At 40.8% G+C, this 17,461-nt stretch overlaps 1 protein-coding gene across 9 annotated transcripts in view; it reads left to right on the plus strand.

Moving 5' to 3' along the window:
* agbl5 (ATP/GTP binding protein-like 5) overlaps positions 1-17,461 on the plus strand; it is a 159,389-nt gene that overhangs the window by 78,973 nt on the left and 62,955 nt on the right. For 2 of the 9 annotated variants that reach the window (XM_038800116.1, XM_038800118.1), the window contains one exon: positions 9,281-10,448. The exons of 5 other annotated variants lie outside the window; for them this stretch is intronic. Coding sequence is in view for 3 of the 4 variants with exons in the window: in XM_038800118.1 (XP_038656046.1) it covers positions 9,281-9,294 (14 nt within the window). In the remaining variant the exon portion in view is untranslated. 2 more of the 9 variants (XM_038800114.1, XM_038800115.1) reach the window with 2 other exon arrangements.

The following is a 17,461-nucleotide window of genomic DNA, read 5'->3' on the forward strand; positions in this document are numbered from 1 at the left end:
GCCAAGCCAGAGGGAAGTTTGAAGTCGTTTTGGATTCTCTTCAAGTACAACCATGTTTTGAATGCTTAATCTTGCCAGTGAGAAAACAATAATTTGCTTACAGGTTTCAATATTATCAGGAATTAAATTACATTAGCATTAGAATATTTAACCAAGACTTAATATTACAACAGATTCATTTCTTAACATTAAATTGCATGTTTTCTCTATTTTCTGTATCTCTCTATACTCCTTAACATTTGTCACCCTAATTATTGATTCAAAGGCCTGGGTTTTGTCAGAAAGTCATGGACCTGCCTTCAAGAATTGCCAGCCAATTGGAGGGCCAGCAGCTCTTCAGTCTCAGCAGGGCCACCAGGAGCGTGTTGGACATTGGTGGGACTGCATTTGACCGAGAAATATAGTGATGGGTGCACCCTTCGGAATCTGTTAAGTGGAGCTGGGTGTTGCTAGGACCAGTCAGACGGGCTCTGACGAGGGACAAGTTGAGCTTGTGACAGCAAAGCAATGTCACCACGGACCCTTGCATGGGCCTCCACACCTGATTAGAAGCCCATCCCCACCAAGGCCAGAGGAAGTGGCACAGTTAGCCGCTGGACAGACGGGCCATCCGTTAATATATCCATTGCAGGCAGAATGCCACGATGGCAGTAAGGTGACGGGCATTCCACCTCTTGATTTTTTTATTTTTTTTGTTCCCCCATTCATTAAAACTCTTAGATAATTCCTCCACCAAATTCAATTGTAATATTCTCACTAATTATTTTATTTTTATTCCTGTGATTTTTCTATTCTCCTGAATCTTTTCTTTGGTGCTGTTCCATAGCCAGTTGTGATGTCGACCACTTTGTATCTCACTGCCTTTTGCTGCGATCAGGCTATTCTTTGTGTGAGAATTGACTGAGTCTGGGAGGCGATTTGATCTGAGCCAGACTCCGTCTTCACTTACATTTTCACACGGAGTGACTGGATAAAAGGGTGGTAGTCCACACTTCCTTTTTATCCTCCTACCTTCTCTGCTTTTAGAAAGCTGAGCACCATTATAGTACCTCAAGTGTTAGCCCAGGTGAGAATAGCTAACTTAGCACAGACCAAAAGTAAAAGCTATGACCCTTCTTGTCTATGTCTTACTGACCCCACCTATGTTTACCTACTGAGCCCTTATTGACTCCAGATCAATGTTTTGAAGTTACAATTTACCAGTGATGTTCAATCAATTTCCCTTTTCTCGAAGTTTATCAGTTGCAATTATTACGAGTGTGTGTACTATAATTTCATTGCCATGCATGAGGACAGTAGCAGCATTATCAATTAGGCATCTGGGAAGTTATCTAAGAAATATTTGAGGTGGTGGCCCATTAGTGCATCATGTTGGAACAGCATACACCAACAAGTTTTAATATTATATTGCCCGTAGTTTTAATTTCAATCATGGCTCTTGTGGGGAGGACTAAATGGAAACTAGTCATCTGTCTGCATTGCTTGTGTTCTTCCCTGCTGGACAAAGCTGGTATGTCCTCTGGGACTGACTAGTGGGATATCGGTATGCATTTGACAAGAGTGTGAAAAAAGTCATTGCTGCCTCATGGCGCCGAGGTCCCAGGCTCGATTCTGGCTCTGGGTCACTGTCCGTGTGGAGTTTGCACATTCTCCCCGTGTTTGTGTGGGTTTCGCCCCCACAACCCAAAGATGTGTGGGGCAGGTGGATTGGTCACGCTAAATTGTCCCTTAATTGGACAAAATGAATTGGGTACTCTAAGTGTTCATCATGAAATGCATATGAGCTCTTAAATACAGCATAATTTACTACAATGTAAAATATAAATGGGTAATGTCTCATTTAGCTATGATAACTTGCTGAAAACCTGACCTCAGGTGATTTCACGAAAGTCATTTTAAAATTCTCCAATTTTCTTTGTAGCATTCTTAGATCTGGAAGTTGTGAGAGAGGACTTAGAGGTTTGCCAATGTAATGCCTCTGTTCCAAAAGGGAGAAGCCAGGTGGCTACAGACCAGTCAACTTAACATTGGTTGTGTGTAACCTTCTGTGGGTCATACTAAAGAATGCAATAATGGAATATCTTGATAAATATGTGGATGATGTGTGAAATTTTTGAAAGGAGTTTGCTGATGTGGAATTTGGAAAGTTTATGAATAAAAATAAGGCATGGTTTAAGAGTGTGGCAGTATAGATATAGGATAGAAAACAAATTGTGGTTCATGTTTATTTTTCTGCCTGCAGGTATATAAAAGTGGTGTCTCATAAGGGCTTGCTTAATGATTTATTTTCTACCTTTCTCTCTATGTTTATCTCACTCTTTTCTTGATATCTCCCGTTTCTCTCAACAAAGTATTCAAAACTCTGGTTTGGGACAGCAAATCAAAGTTTGTTGATGACAAAAATGGGAGTATGGCTAACTGACGTAAGCTAACCTAACAGTGTTAGACTTCCACTGCACTTCTGTTGAACATCCATTAGACAGCATACTAGAGTAGTTTGATAAAACTCAGTCGGGAATTTCTCCTCTCAATGCCTGTCCTTCAATCATTACCTTCCTGTTGAGAGACAACTGAGAGAAGTCTAATGTGTTATAGCTGGGCATTTAAGTGTGTAGTCCAGGAAACCTTCCATATGAATCCTCATCAGAAATGTACATTTTTATAAATGGTGCAGTGTTTTGAAGTGCAAAGGTTTGGCTAAAGTTAATCTATTCAGTCTTGCCTCAGTGGTAGCATTGTTGTTGCCTCTGAATCAGATGGCTGTAGGTTGAACCTCCATTCTAAACACCTGAACACATAATATGGGCCGACACCTGGGCAGCACGGTAGCATTGTGGTTAGCACAATTGCTTCACAGCTCCAGGGTCCCAGGTTTGATTCCGGATTGGTCGCTGTCTGTGCGGAGTCTGCACATCCTCCCCGTGTGTGCGTGGGTTTCCTCCGGTTTCCTCCCACAGTCCAAAGATGTGCAGGTTAGGTGGATTGGCCATGTTAAATTGCCCTTAGTGTTGGGTGGGATTACTGGGTTATGGGGATAGGGTGGAGGTGTTGACCTTGGGTAAGGTGCTCTTTCCAGGAGCCGGTGCAGACTCGATGGGCCGAATGGCCTCCTGCACTGTAAATTCTATGTAAACCTCAGTGTAACAGGTGTTGTCATTTGGTAAAGAGAAGAAAAAACCTGTCTACCCGCTCTGGACATTCAAGGAGCAGTGGAGTTCTCCCATGCACTAGCCAACAATTATCCCTCAACCAACATCACTAAAACAGATTATCTGGTCATTTATCTCATTGTAGTTTACGATACTTCACTGTGCAGAAGTTGGCTGTCGCTTTTCCTTGCTTTACAGCAGCAAATATACGTCATAAATGCTCGGCTCTGAAGAGCTTTAGCATGTCCTTGGAGTGGTCGATGTTTACGGCATGGAAACAGGCCCTTCGGCCCAGCTTGTCCATGTCGCCCAGTTTCTATCACTAAGCCACTCTCACTTCCCACATTTGGCCCGTATCCCTCTATACCCACCCTGCCCATGTAACTGCTATTTTAATTGTAGCTGCCTCTACCACTGCCTCATCTGATCCAGATGTTCACCACCCTCTGTGAAGAAATTTCCCCTCTGGTCTCTTTTGTCTCTCTCCCCTCTCACCTTAAACCCTCTAGTTTGAGACATCTCTACGTTTGGGAAAATATGTTGACTATCTACCTTATCTATGCTCATTATTTTATAGACCTCTATAAGATCACTCCTCAGCCTCCTATGCTCCAGGGGAAAAAAGGTCCTAGTCTATCCAACCTCCTTATAACTCCGACCATCAAGTCCTGGTATCATCCTCGTAAATCTCTTCTGCACTCTTTCTAGTTTAACAATCTCCTCCCTATAATAGGGTGACGAGAACTGAACACAGCATTCCATGTGTGGTCTTACCAATGTCTTGTACAACTTCAACAAGACATCCCAACTCCTGTATTCGATGGTTCTGACCAATAAAACCGAGCATGCTGAAGGCCTTCTTCACCACCCTGTCCACCTGCGACTCCACATTCAAGAAGCTATGAACCTGTACGCCTAGATCTCTTTGCTCTGTAACTCTCCCCAACTCCCTACCATTAACTGAGTAGGTCCTGCCCTGATTTGATCTACCAAAATGCATCTCCTCACGTTTACCCAAATTAAACTCAATCTGCCATTCATCGGCCCACCGGGACAAGATCCTGTTGCAATCTTGTATGTATTGCAAGACTGCCTGGCTTTGTGGCTGCAAGGTCATGCAAAGCACTATATAAATGCAAATTACTTCTTAGTTGGCTAATGTTCATCCACAGAGTATGTGTGATAAAAATCTGGGGCTGCCCACAACATTTGTTGGCTAATTAGAAAGTTGGTTTAACCCTGACATTTGCTACGATACTTAATCGGTAGATCACTTGGCATTGAAGGAAGCATGTGAATTGATCACTCATGTCATTTTGGACATTTTCAAAAATGTATTTTACGGGATGTGTGCATTGCTGGCTAGGCCAGCATTTATTGCCCAGTTGCCCTTCAGAAGGTGGTGGCGAGCTGCTGCTTGAACTGCTGCAGTCCCTGGGGTTACGTACATACGCAGTGCTGTTAGGGAGGAAATTCCAGGATTTTGACTCAGCCACAGCCAAGGAAAGACAATATATTTCCAAATTAGGATGGTGAGTGACTTGGCGCGGATCCTGCAGGTGCTAGTGTTCCCAGGTATCTGCTGCTCTTATTCTTCTAGATAGTAGTGGTCATGAGTTTGTACGGTGCTGCCTAAGGAACCTTGATTTGTTCCTGCAGTGCACCTTATAGATGGGACACTGCCACTGTTTGTTGGTGGTGGAGGGGTGATGTTTGTGGAAAGGTTAACAATCAGCAGGCTGCTTTGTCCTTGATGGTGTTGAGCTTCTTCAATGTTGGAGCTGCATATGTCCAGGCAAGTAGAGAGCATTCCATGGTGGTGGACTGGCTTTAGGGGATGGTCAGGAGGTGAGTTACTCGCTGCAGGATTCCTAGCCTTTGACCTGCTCTGGCAGCCACAATACTTATATGACTATCCAATTCAATTTCTGGACAATGGATGTTGATAGTGGGGGATTCAGCGATGATAATGACAGTGGATGTCAAGCAGCAATTGTTAGATCCTCTCTTGTTGGAGATGGACATTGCCTGGCACTTGTGTGGTGTGAATGTTACTTGTCATTTGTCAGCCCAAGCCTGGATATTGTCCAGGTCTTGCTGCTTTTGGACATGAACTGCTTTAATATCTGAAGTCATGAATGGTGCTGATCATTGTGCAGCCATCAGCGAACATCCCCACTTACGATTTCATGATCGTATATGTTGGCTCCTTTTGGAGGAAAGTAAGTCAGAAACTACCTTAAATTATTTTTGTTTATTGTTCGTGGAACTATAAAATTGACCAGGTCGTAGAAGCTGCTTTCATTTTGGTTTTAAACAATTCAAATTTAAATTTTTGAGACTTATTTTTAAAGCTCTCAAGTTTATGAGCATCCAACGGTTTAAAACTAACGTAAAATAAAAAGTTACTTCAAATATTATTTTTGAAAATATAACCACTTGAATCATTTTTGGATGTTGTGGCATTAAAATCATCAAACTGATATCCTCTTCCTAATTTCTTTGGTTGTACATTACAATGAGCACCAATGCATGAGTGATGAGCTGAAATGCTGCACTCCTATAATTGCCATGATTCTACCTGATTCATGTACTAGTGGAGCACATGGTGAAAGAATAGGTTATTCCCAAGTTAATTTGATGCATGATCCAGGAATCATCATTATTGGTGCTACATACATGCCAGATTTATTGTAGCTGCAACTTAATATTTTGAACAGAATCAATGTGATGTCATTGTACAATATATGAGTGATAAGTCTTCACTTTCTGTAAGATAACAAGTTTTCATTAGGCAGTGAAAGTTATTTACTTCATCACAGCTGAGCTGTATCAGTTACATAAACACTTTGCAAACCTTTTGAATTTAATTTATTGTGGTTGTAAAATCAAATTTAAAACTACCTGTTGTAGAGTGGGAATGAGTTCCTTATACCAAGTGCTATCCTTGCTTTGAGGTTCCCAGTTGGTAAAATATATTTTTAGGAAGAAGGATATATATTGATATTTAACGTGGTCAGTATGCCCCAAATATTGAAGTACTACATCAATAACAGAAACTAAAACTTACCATAGCATAGAGAAAAAGGTAACTGTTTTTCTCTTTGAAGCTGCTTGTGGACTCTTAATATTAATTTATTGGAATGGTTCAACGAGGAAGGATATACAATCTAAGAGTATTCATTTAAGAAAATTCATTTTTGAAAACAAAACATATTTGGAAGTAGAATTTTCTCAAAAATGAAAGTGTAAGCAAAAAATACTTCCTAAACTTTACTTTTCACTTTTAAAATGTACAAATTAATCGAGCAAGAGTGAAAGAACATTCAAAATCATGACTGGATAATTTTAATTTGCGATTTTCGAACAAGCTGAAAAGTGTAGGCACTTTAGCAAACACTATTGAAGCATCCTCATTTAACTGTCAATGTATATTGTGGAGATTGTGTTGAGAACAGGTTGTCATGTAAGGTTCAGGCTGATGCCACTGGAACCTGTAAGCAAATATGGTTGACATTTAAAATTACTTTTTAAAAACGAAATATTGAGCATGGTCTAAGCAATGCATGAATAAGGTTGTTTGTTATGAATTATGACCAGCAAAGTTGGTTGAAAGTTATTGGCTTAGCCTACTGATTGGATGTGTCGAAACCAGGGACCATATTCATGTTGCCTCTACTTTTACTAAGCATGGAGAATAAAATGCAAGGGGGATTTAATTTTCCTGATTCTTGGGATTGACCGCATGAAATGGGACCAGCAGAGTCTTTTCTATCCATGTACTTTACTATGTTCTTATATCGTGGACTTGGTGCAAGATTTTTGAAAGAAATCCTATTTTTATCTCTTTTGTCCTTTTTTGGATCATACATCAGAAATTAGTTTGGGTTTCTATTCCAATATTGTAAATAAACAGTATTTGTTTCACTGACTTAATTTTGTACAGTTGCTATTTTGTAACATTAAATGAACACAATGCCTTGCAACATAGGAAAACTTGAAAAGTAGCCTTATGATAAGGTAAAGTCAAATGTGAAATTTACTTCAGTGTAAAAATTGTCACCTTAATGAAAACATTTCAATACATTTTTTATTTGTCTGGTTAAGGGAGCAGTTATAGTTTGAGGCTTCAGGTTAACAAACCAAAAACAATTTAATTACTGAACAAAAGGAGTCAAGCTATTTGTCTCTTGACCCTTGAAGTAACTTCCAAGTTTATTCAATAAGCCTATTTCTACTCTGTTTAAAAATCTCATTCCATTAGGAGTTTACCAGAAGAGTAAATTATTTTCTTTTGTCACATTGCACTTTATATTAGAATTACTTTGTGCTGTTTGTTTTTATTGGCAAATATCTAGAAAAACTCTTTAACCGATTAGATATCTTTTTGCACTTGAACAGATAAGTGAAAAATCAAACCATGTTTGTGAATTCTAATGTTCAACATAAACATCAAATTTGTCATGCGTTTAACCAATTGCCATTAGATTGCAGTTGGAACCGGACTAATTTGAGAGAGAGTAAACGGACTGAATTGAAACGACCAGCATTAATACTGTTTCTTTGAAGTCTGTCATGATAATGAACATAATGAGTAAAAAAAAATAGTTGTGCCCCCAAAATCTGTTTCAGCCGATGCAGCAGAAATTGATTTTGAATTTGAAAATACTTATTGCACACCATAAACTATATCTTGCTCTAGAGTAGCATAAATAGATCCATAATCAATTGTAGAAACACTTTTGATTAGAACCATAGGAATTCTTCACTACACGCACATACATTTGGCAATAATTTGATACTGAGTAAAACATAAACTATTTTGGAGGAAAGATTTCTTTAGGATTCAAATAATCAGAGTTGAATTAGTTCTCCCACTCTGAAGAGCGAAGCACATGCTTTGATCATCCTGATACCTACCAGATATGCTGGAAATATAAGGGTTGAGTGCCACTAACCCTTTGTCTTGTCAATGTTCCTGTAAATTCTCATCTCTCATATCTCTAACATGTATTAGTTAACTCACATTTGAATATGTTGCACAGAAAAGCTTTAACTATAGATCTAATACTAAACATCATTAATAGTTTTATGATGGTGTTTTCCTGTTGGTTGCCAAATTTCGTTGATGTAACTTGAGGCCATTTTGTTTTTTGTGGTGTGGCAAAAACATTTTTTACGGCAACAATTTAAAACTTGAGAACCAGGACTAAACTGGATCAGCTTTTTACGTAATTGTAATCTGATGATAAGAGGATCGTTTTATTATATACAAAATGCATGTGTGCACATTTGATGTTTCATTTGGAGTCTAATTTTGCTTTCATTAATAAAGTGAACAGCAATTCAATAGTTTTGATTGATCAATTATGTAGTAAGCTTCAACTATCCAATTCCAGCACTTTTTTTCCATGTAAAATTATTGACTCTATACTGTAATGACAGAAAATGATTTAAAATAACATTTTTTGATCTGTTTATGTTGAATTCATATAAGTAATGTGGAAAGTTCATCTGAGTAATTGTATTCTTGACCCTGTAGTGTCAAAGATGAACTTTTATAAATCGTTTTTTCAAAAATATTTTGATAGCAAGGTGGGCTTTTTACTCAAGTCTTTTACTAATTCCTTTTCAGTGTTTAGTACTAGTTTCACCCCTTTTATGCTAGTCTGATTTACTAAATTACATTGATTTGATTTGACAGATTGTGGGAAATTTATTTATTGATCTATGCCGTTTCTTGTTGTAATGACATCGCTTCTGTTTAAAAAACATTGTGCTTGTGTTGGTAGTTTTCCAAAAATGCCAGCTTGCCTTGTGCAAACATGCATGAGACTTTATAATTATCTACATTTAGAAAGGCAACAGAGCGGTCATAAATGAGTGATTTTTGTAACTCTGCAAACATTGCCCAAATTATAACCCTTTCAGTGACACCAGTCTATACGTCAGCTGAAACCAATGCCTTCAATATGGCATTAATACATAATTATATTTTCACTGCTTTACTTTGCTATTAATTTCACTGTGATATTCTGTGAAAGGAAATTATGTAGTGGGTGTTTTTGCAATTTCTACTTAATGTTTGTGTTCAAAATAAATTTTCATCATGATTTGTTTCTTCCATGTAGCATTCTCAGAGTAGAGAGTGCAAACGTGACGTGCCACTGCTACACTGTAAGTGACCACTGATGGTAGAAAGAGAATTGAGGGATTAAACCTGTCCACTAACCTCACTCTCATGGAAGAAGTAAAAAGCAAAATGTTGCGGATTCTGGAAATCTGAAATAAAAACTGAAAATGCTGGAAATACTAAGTAAGCCTGGCAGCATCTGTAGAGAGAGAACGTTTTCTAGTTCTGATGCAAGGTTATTGATCTGAAACATTTAGCTCTGTTTCCATTTCCACAGTTGCTACCAGACCTGTTGAGTATTCTCATGATTTTCCTATTGTCTCAATTCAATATTTTCCCTCTGATACATCAACTATAATTGGAAGCATGTCTAATTACAAAATGTCAACTTTACAGCAAATATATTTTTACACTAAATATATCATTATACATCTGACTCCATAAGAGCCATTGATGGGTTAAAGATGGATGCATCAAGTGTTAAACTGTATTATTTAATCATCTTCACATAGGCTTTGTAATGTGCTCAACAATAACTTACCAATTAACATTAAAAATAATTTTATATTCTGCTGATTACTGTTTTGATTTTGAAAGTTGTTTAAATGCAGTTATACATGAGGACTGCAGTGAAACAAAGACAGACAAAATTAATGATTGATCCCCTGTGTTGTAATATCCTAGAATATGAAGTATTCTGCTCAAGGGGGGTTGGGATGAAATTAACTGTTCATGGAACAGGATAATGTAAGAGCAATTCAGAAAACGGGAAAGTTATAAAATGACAACCACCTATCATAAAATGAGGAACCTATGATCACTTAAAGCTGACATATGTGCTCTTGCAATTAGAGGAGGAGTGACTTGTAATGTAATTCCATCATTTATAACAGCAGAAGTACAAAAGCAGTCAGGGCAATGTTGAAAAGCATTAAATTTGTCTGCTGTCACTTATTCAGTTCCCCATTTCACTTGATCATTTGCTATGTTTGAGAAAAGCCTTATGGTTTTACTGTGAGTAGGTCACATTTTCATGCCAATTACTTTTTTTTGTGTAATTTGAATGTTCTTGTTATCTTTTTGTCATTTGTGTGGAGTTTGTGAAATTGCCTCAAATGTGTGTTTTTGGTAAATAAACTTTATTTGTATGTTTTTGAAAAAAAAAATTCTCTTGCATTGTTCCCTTCTTTCATGTGTGATTATGTGTGAACATATGATAACTAAAGGATATAAATCACAAATTCAAAAGCACAATACTGTGGCTGCTGTAAATCTAAAACAGAAAATGCGGAAAATACTCAGCATGTCAGGCAGCATATGTGGAGAGAAATTGAGATAATGTTTCAGGTCAGGGACCTTTCATCAGAAATGTAATAGGTTTGAGCAGGTGACAAAAAGAATAAAAGATAAGGGGTGAAATTCTCCGACCCCCATGACGGGTCGGAGAATAGCGGGAGGGCCTTCCCGACATTTTTCCCACCCTCCCGCTATTATTCCCCCCCCCCCCCCCCCCCCCCCCAACTCCCGACACGAATCGTTGCCGCCGTTTTTTTACGGCCGGCAGCGATTCACAGCTGTTCGATGGGCCGAAATCCCAGCCCTTTACGCTGTTTTTACGAACGGCAAACAGACCTGGTCTGGCCGTTCGTAAAAACGGCGGGAACAACTCGCTTTTTATAACCATGGCACCGATTGGCACGGCAGTACCACGGCCGTGCCAAGGGTGCCATGGGCCCGCGATCGGTGCCCACTGATCGCGGGCCCGATGCCCGCGCACTATTTGTCCTTCCGCCGCCCCGCAGTATCCATTCGCGGGGCGGCTGAGGGGCATCCCAGCCCGCGCATGCGCGGGTTTTGCGCAAATACGCGATGACGTCATCCGCGCATGCGCGGGTTGGAGTCTTCCAATCCGCGCATGCGCGGCTGACGTCATATGACCGTCAGCTGGCGCTAACTCCGGCAAGCGGGCTTAACGAAATTCGTTAAGCCCGTGATGCCGGAGCTTGCGGCGTCGGGCTGCTAGCCCCAACCGGGGACCAGAATCGGTTCCCGGTCGGGAAGGGGCGCGCTGGCGTCAAACCCGCCCGGGTTTGACGCCAGCCTTACGATTTCTCCCATTTTGGGAGAATCGCGCCCAAGGTTTGTGATGGGATGAAGGGTCAAGGAGGAGAGAATAAATGACAAAGTTGATGGCGCGAGGCTAAAGTTAGTGGCAATGGGACAAATAAAGAAACAAAAGGTATGACTGGCAGGCTGCTGTCCAAAAGAGAGAGAAATGACCGAAAAATAAACGACTCACCACTATCAGAAATACCGTGTGCAGCGGATGATTATTTTTTTGCAAATTGCTAGGTGGAAGTGAAATGTCAGTGTTTACTCTGGGTTTGTTGATGGCTTATATGCCATCACTGTACCTCGGTACAAGTAACAATAAACAAATCCAATCCCTATATTAGGCTGTCCGAAACTGAGGACGTCAGCTGCTGCTGCAGATTGTTAGGTGGAACAGTTGCCCTCTTTTTCTGCTTCTCTCGTTGTTCTCTTTCAGTGGCTAATCTTGTTGTTGAAAGGTCTTTACACCATTTTTGATGATTAATCGTCATTTTGGTCATGACTGGGCATTTGTTTCCCATGTGTTGATATTAATAAGGTAGACCTTCATAGAGGCTGTCTATGAACATCTCCTTTAGCCCCCATGTCAACAAGATCCTTGAAGTAGTGGAACAGTTATTTGGGCAGTTTTAAGTATTGCACCCTGAATAAATGCCCCATCCATCTCCACTTTACTCGGCATATCTGCATCTTGGAGGATGCTCACTTTTTTTTTCTTTAGTCCCCATCCTTGAGTTGCAAGATCCTTCTAAGTCAACATTGATAATGTTGTTCAAGCTTCAGCATGGTAGAGAAGTGTTAGGAGAGGATTACTGACCGATGGACTTTTGAGTTTGGTGTCGGGTCTGACAAACATCATTCTTAAACTCGAGTACTATATATGATCGACCAGAGGCTGAACCAGCATTTTGGATTTGATGGTGTAGCTATTCATCAATGTTCGCTTTTTCGGATAGACAGTTCCAAGATGTGGAAAGTGAGGGACATTTTCCAACTTTTCATGCTTCTCAACTGAAAGCATTAGATTTGATACAGATGGGCTTAAAGCTGTATTACTGAATTAATTATTTACAGAATTATGCAGAGACTGCCATGCCAGAATGGGACTCCTGAGCCCCACAATACACAGAATTGAGCACTGTTGTCTCACAAGACAGAGGCTGCCACATAGATTAGAGGACTTTGTCTTGCTGGTGTTCAGGGCATGTCTCATGCTCTTGTACACTTTGGTGAATGTCAACTATCTGTTGTAAGTTCTTTTTCAGGGTGAGCACTAACATCTGCAGCTTTAGCATAGAAGCGGTTGCTATCTTCATTGTGGTCTTCAGGCGGTTGAGATTGAAGAGTTTATCATCAATGTGATAAGTTATTATCATATCTGGGGGAGCTTGTCAGTAGCAAGTTTCAGCATTGCTGCAAGCAAGATAGACATGTCCTTTCCCTATGTGATGCCTTGTTTAACAAGGAAGAGGTCTGCAGCAGAACATAGTGGAATACTGTTATTTGCATATTGCCTTGTTGGCAATGGATGATGCTGGGCATCAATATTGCTGCAGCACCTTCTAAAGCAATTGCTGAGTCAAAGGCTTTGTGAGATTGAAGGAAGCCATGTAGAAAGGGATATTCTGGTTTGTGGTTTTCCTGAAATTAAAATGTTACACCACTTGTGAGTCGGAGGACACACTGGAACTCTTAGAAGGACCTCTGCATTTGATGAGGTGATTAAGGAGTAACACAGTTTGGACTTTGCAAACTAATGAGAGTAATGCTCTGCCTTGAGGTTATTACAGTTCAACTTGCCACCTTTCTTGGAGATTGTGGTCAATTGGGCGATACAGTGGCACAAGTGGTTAAAACTGCTGCCTCACAAATCCAGGGATCCCTGGTTCAATTCCGGCCGTGTCAAGTTTGCACGTTTTCTCCGTGTCTGTGTGGGTTTCCTCCAGGTGCTCCAGTTTTCTCCCATGTTCCGAAAGACATGATCTTAGGTAATTTGAACATTCTAAATTCTCCTTTAGTGTACCCGAACAGGCGCCAGAATGTGGGGACTAGGGGCTTTTTGCAATAACTTCATTGCAGTGTTAATATCAAGTCTATGCCAGAGAGAGCACATTGTTTGAAACAGATAATAAATTCTATTGAGAACCTTCTTTAGCCTGAATGTTCATGCATCAAATGCAGTTTCCAAGCGCCATTAGTAATTGTTACAAGTACACATTCCATCTGATAAAGGATTTGGAAAAATATGATGTCACTGTTTCATATAACTAAGGCTTGAATTAGTTTTTGAGACGAATCAACATTTCTCAAGAAAGGAACCTAAAGATTAAAGGAGTGTAAAATTAAAAACTGAACAGTGGTGTATTGATACTCCTACACTGCCTTAGATTTACGTCTAAAAAATGTCATTGGGAAGGCCCTGACAGGATACCACTTGCTTTTCTACACTGGGGAGTAAGGTTTTTAATCCCCCTGTTCTGCCTCCGAATTGCCAGAGCAGAAAAATTAATTTCCCATGCACTGTTGTGAGCAATACATTACAATTTGCGAGCTCTCATTTATTTATTTTGATATGCTTTAACCCAAAGAAAAAGCCAGTTATCCGAATAGCCTTAATTAGTTTTCAGAATTCTTTCCTCTCATTGGCGACTGCATTTTCTCCTATCGGACAAATGAGGATTTGTTTACAGCAGGATTTGGAATGGGGAAAAAGAAAGTTGAAGGGCAAATAGTATTCTGAGTTTATTATGTACTGCATTGAATAGCAAAGTAAGTGATGGCTAATGTATCTATTTGTTAGACCACATTTAGAGTACTTCCATTTTCCACTCGTTCATGGGTCACCGGCTGGGTCAGCATTTCTTGCCCATCCTTAATAGCCCTTGAACTGAGTGGCCACTTGATAGGGCAATTAAGAGGCAACGGCATTGCTGTGGGTCTGGAGTGACATGTAAGCCAGATAAGGTAAGGCAGCAGATTAGTGAACCAGATGACTTTTTACAACAATCCACAATGGTTTCATCATTAGACTTTTAATTCCAGATTTTTATTGAATTCAAATGTTGCCGTCTGCCTGGATTGCTGGTCCAGTGATGATACCACTGAGCCATTGCCTCCCCTACAATTCTCATTATAGAAAAAAAGGCTTTTGTGTCACAGACAAGGTGGTGGTGTAGATTTTCTAAGACAGTGCGTGTATGTCACCTTCATGAACAATGTCAGTTGTGACTTGGTTATTAGTGCTGTGACTGGGGCAGTAACAACAGGGTAAGAAAGATTCAGAACAATTTGGGAGGCTACAACATCTTCAAGGAGAAAATGAAAATTGAAAATGGGGTGCCGTGTAAATGGCACAGACAGAGGGGAATCCCACCAATCAACCTGTCCATAAGCTCCTTAATGAAAAATGAAAGACGAGCCTCATTGTCACTCGGCCTCAATGAGGAGCTCTCAGTCTGCCACTCCTTCAAGCGAACCATGGACAAGATCACAAAATCACACTTGAAGGGATACAGCTAAACGTGTCTTTCATTTCCTGGAGTGTAATATCTTTACATAGGTACATGGTTTATATAATGTATACAACATTTCATTTTTTAAATCTGTGGTTCAGTCAATCAGCCAATCACATTTATCCATGGTATTTGATTCAGAGAGGCACCCTACACTGAATCAGTAGTACTCAACATTTTCACATCATTGTTTAAAGGTTGCTTTCTTTCCATAGCTTACAAAAGAGCCTCCAGGGCTTCTGCTGTTTTGAACCCGCAAAATCTGTCATAAGCCTCCCTTTTTCTCCTGATCCAATGCTTTATATCCCTTGATATCCAGGGTCCACTGGATTTGTTGGTCCCACCCTTTTTCTTGATTGGAACATGTTGACCCTGTTCTCTGTATTTCCTTTTGAATGTGGCCCACTGTTCTGTCACAGGTTTATCTAAAAGTTTCTGTTTCCTGTACTCTCTGGCCAAATCATATCTGATCTTAATAAAATCAGCCTTCCCCCAGATTAGAGTGTTGATCTCAGGCCCATCCTTGTCCTTTTCCGTAACAATCTTGACTCTAACAGAGTTATGATCACTGTCTGCAGTATGCTCCCCCACTGATACTTCAACCACTTGCCCAGCTTTGTGACCGAAAAGTAAATCCAGGACTGCCCCCTCTCTTGTAAGTCCTTTTGCATACTGGCTTAAAAGGTTTTCCTGGATGCATTTTAAGAATTCTGCTCCCAATAAACATCAAAACTATGCGACCCCAGTTAATATTGGGGAAGTTGAAATCCCCACATCACTACCCTATTACTTTTACACTTCTCTGAAATTCCCCTACATAGCTGCTATTCTATTTCTCGCGCACTGTTAGGGGGCCTATGGAACACTCCCAGAAATGTGATTGCTCCTTTTTGGTTTTTAAGATCTACCCATACGGCTTCAGTTGAAGAACGTTCTAAGATGTTGTTCCTTCCTATTGCTGTAATTGATTCCATGATCAAAATTGTGACACCCCCTCCTCTTTTACCTCCTTCCCTGTCTCACCTGAAGATCCTGTATCCTGGAATATTGAGCTGCCAATCCTGCCCATCTCTCAACCATGTCTCAGTGACAGCAATAACATCATAGGCCTTATTTCAAGTACCTCTCTGATACGAAATGTCTTTATTCCTCTTATCCTTCAACCACCCATTAAACCCAGTCGTTCATGTTAACATGGGCCAGAATGTCGCTCAGGTGCGCAAGTGAAATCACGCGAGAAGACATCGGGCTTGCATGCCGCCCTCACCCTGCACTTGTGTAACATTTTGGTCGGCGGGCACAGGCAAGAGTCAGCTGTGTGCCTGCTGACAGTTAAGCAGCCAGTTAAGTGGATTAAAAGTCAAATTGACTGGAATTTTACGTTGCCCATGCAACTTTCAGGTCGGTGCATGCACAACATGGGCAGGCAGCCATCCTGTTTACGCACTTTTCTCATCCAAGGGCGGGATAAAATGGGGCAGCAGTGCTGATTGTGAGAGTTGTTCGCCGTTCTGGGTAGAGTTTGCTGTCATATTCCAGTTGAGATTTCAGTCCTTTTCCTCTGGTTTCTTGTGAGGTCTTTGCATTGTTAACCTTGTTCTGATGACTCTTCTGTCCTGCTAATTCTGTTGGAGCATTTCTGCCTGTTGCAACCCTTAGTGCCCAGGGCAGTGCCATCTGGATTTCAGCAGATGGGGATTGTCTGCTCTGCGGGGAGGAACCTCTGCTGAGGAGGATGAGAGGGCAGAAGGGAGAGGAGGCTGCGTGTCCACAGGCAGGGGTTGCATGGCCAGCAGGGAGAGAAATGAGGTTAGACCTGCAGAAGATGCCATAATTCTGCTACTAGAGTGTACAGTCAGCAATCCAGCCGCCTCAACATGTCTGATGCCCAGTGCCAAGGAAGCTTTGTCTCTCTAGGGAAACCATGATATTATGCCACATGATTGGGCCAGAGATTACCTCTAACTATGTGGGTGGGCATCAAATGCAATGGCTCTAAAGGTCACTCTTGTCCTCAATTTTTATGCATCCAGATCTTTCCAGGGGAGAGTAGGGATCTTTGTATACTGTCTCTATAGCTGCGTAAAGCTCATAACTGATGCTCTGTTCAGACGGGTTTGCACATTCATTCATTACCAGACAGATCAAGCCAGCCAACCTGAGCGAGACCGAGGCTTTGCAGCTATTGCTAGGTTTCCCCAGTGCTAGGTACCAATGGGTCAGCTGAGCACCTTTGTGAATAGGCAAAGTTATGACTCCATAAATATTCGGATAATATGCGACCAAAGGACTCAGATTCTGCAAGTCTGCGTGAGGTACCCTGGCAGCTCCCATGATGCATACATACTGTGACACCTTCAGCTGCTGAGGCTGTTCATGACTCCAGCTCGGCAGGATGGTTGGTTGCTGAGCGACAAAGGGTATCCATTGGAAAGGTGGCTCATGATGCCACTCCAGCACCCTGGGTCGGAGCGGAAGAGAGATACAATCATTGCCTTCATGGGGTGCTGGTTGAGAGGACCATAAGCCAAGTTAAGGTGAGATTTCACTGCCTG

Source organism: Scyliorhinus canicula, chromosome 6, assembly GCF_902713615.1.
Source record: "Scyliorhinus canicula chromosome 6, sScyCan1.1, whole genome shotgun sequence".
NCBI lineage: Eukaryota > Metazoa > Chordata > Chondrichthyes > Carcharhiniformes > Scyliorhinidae > Scyliorhinus > Scyliorhinus canicula.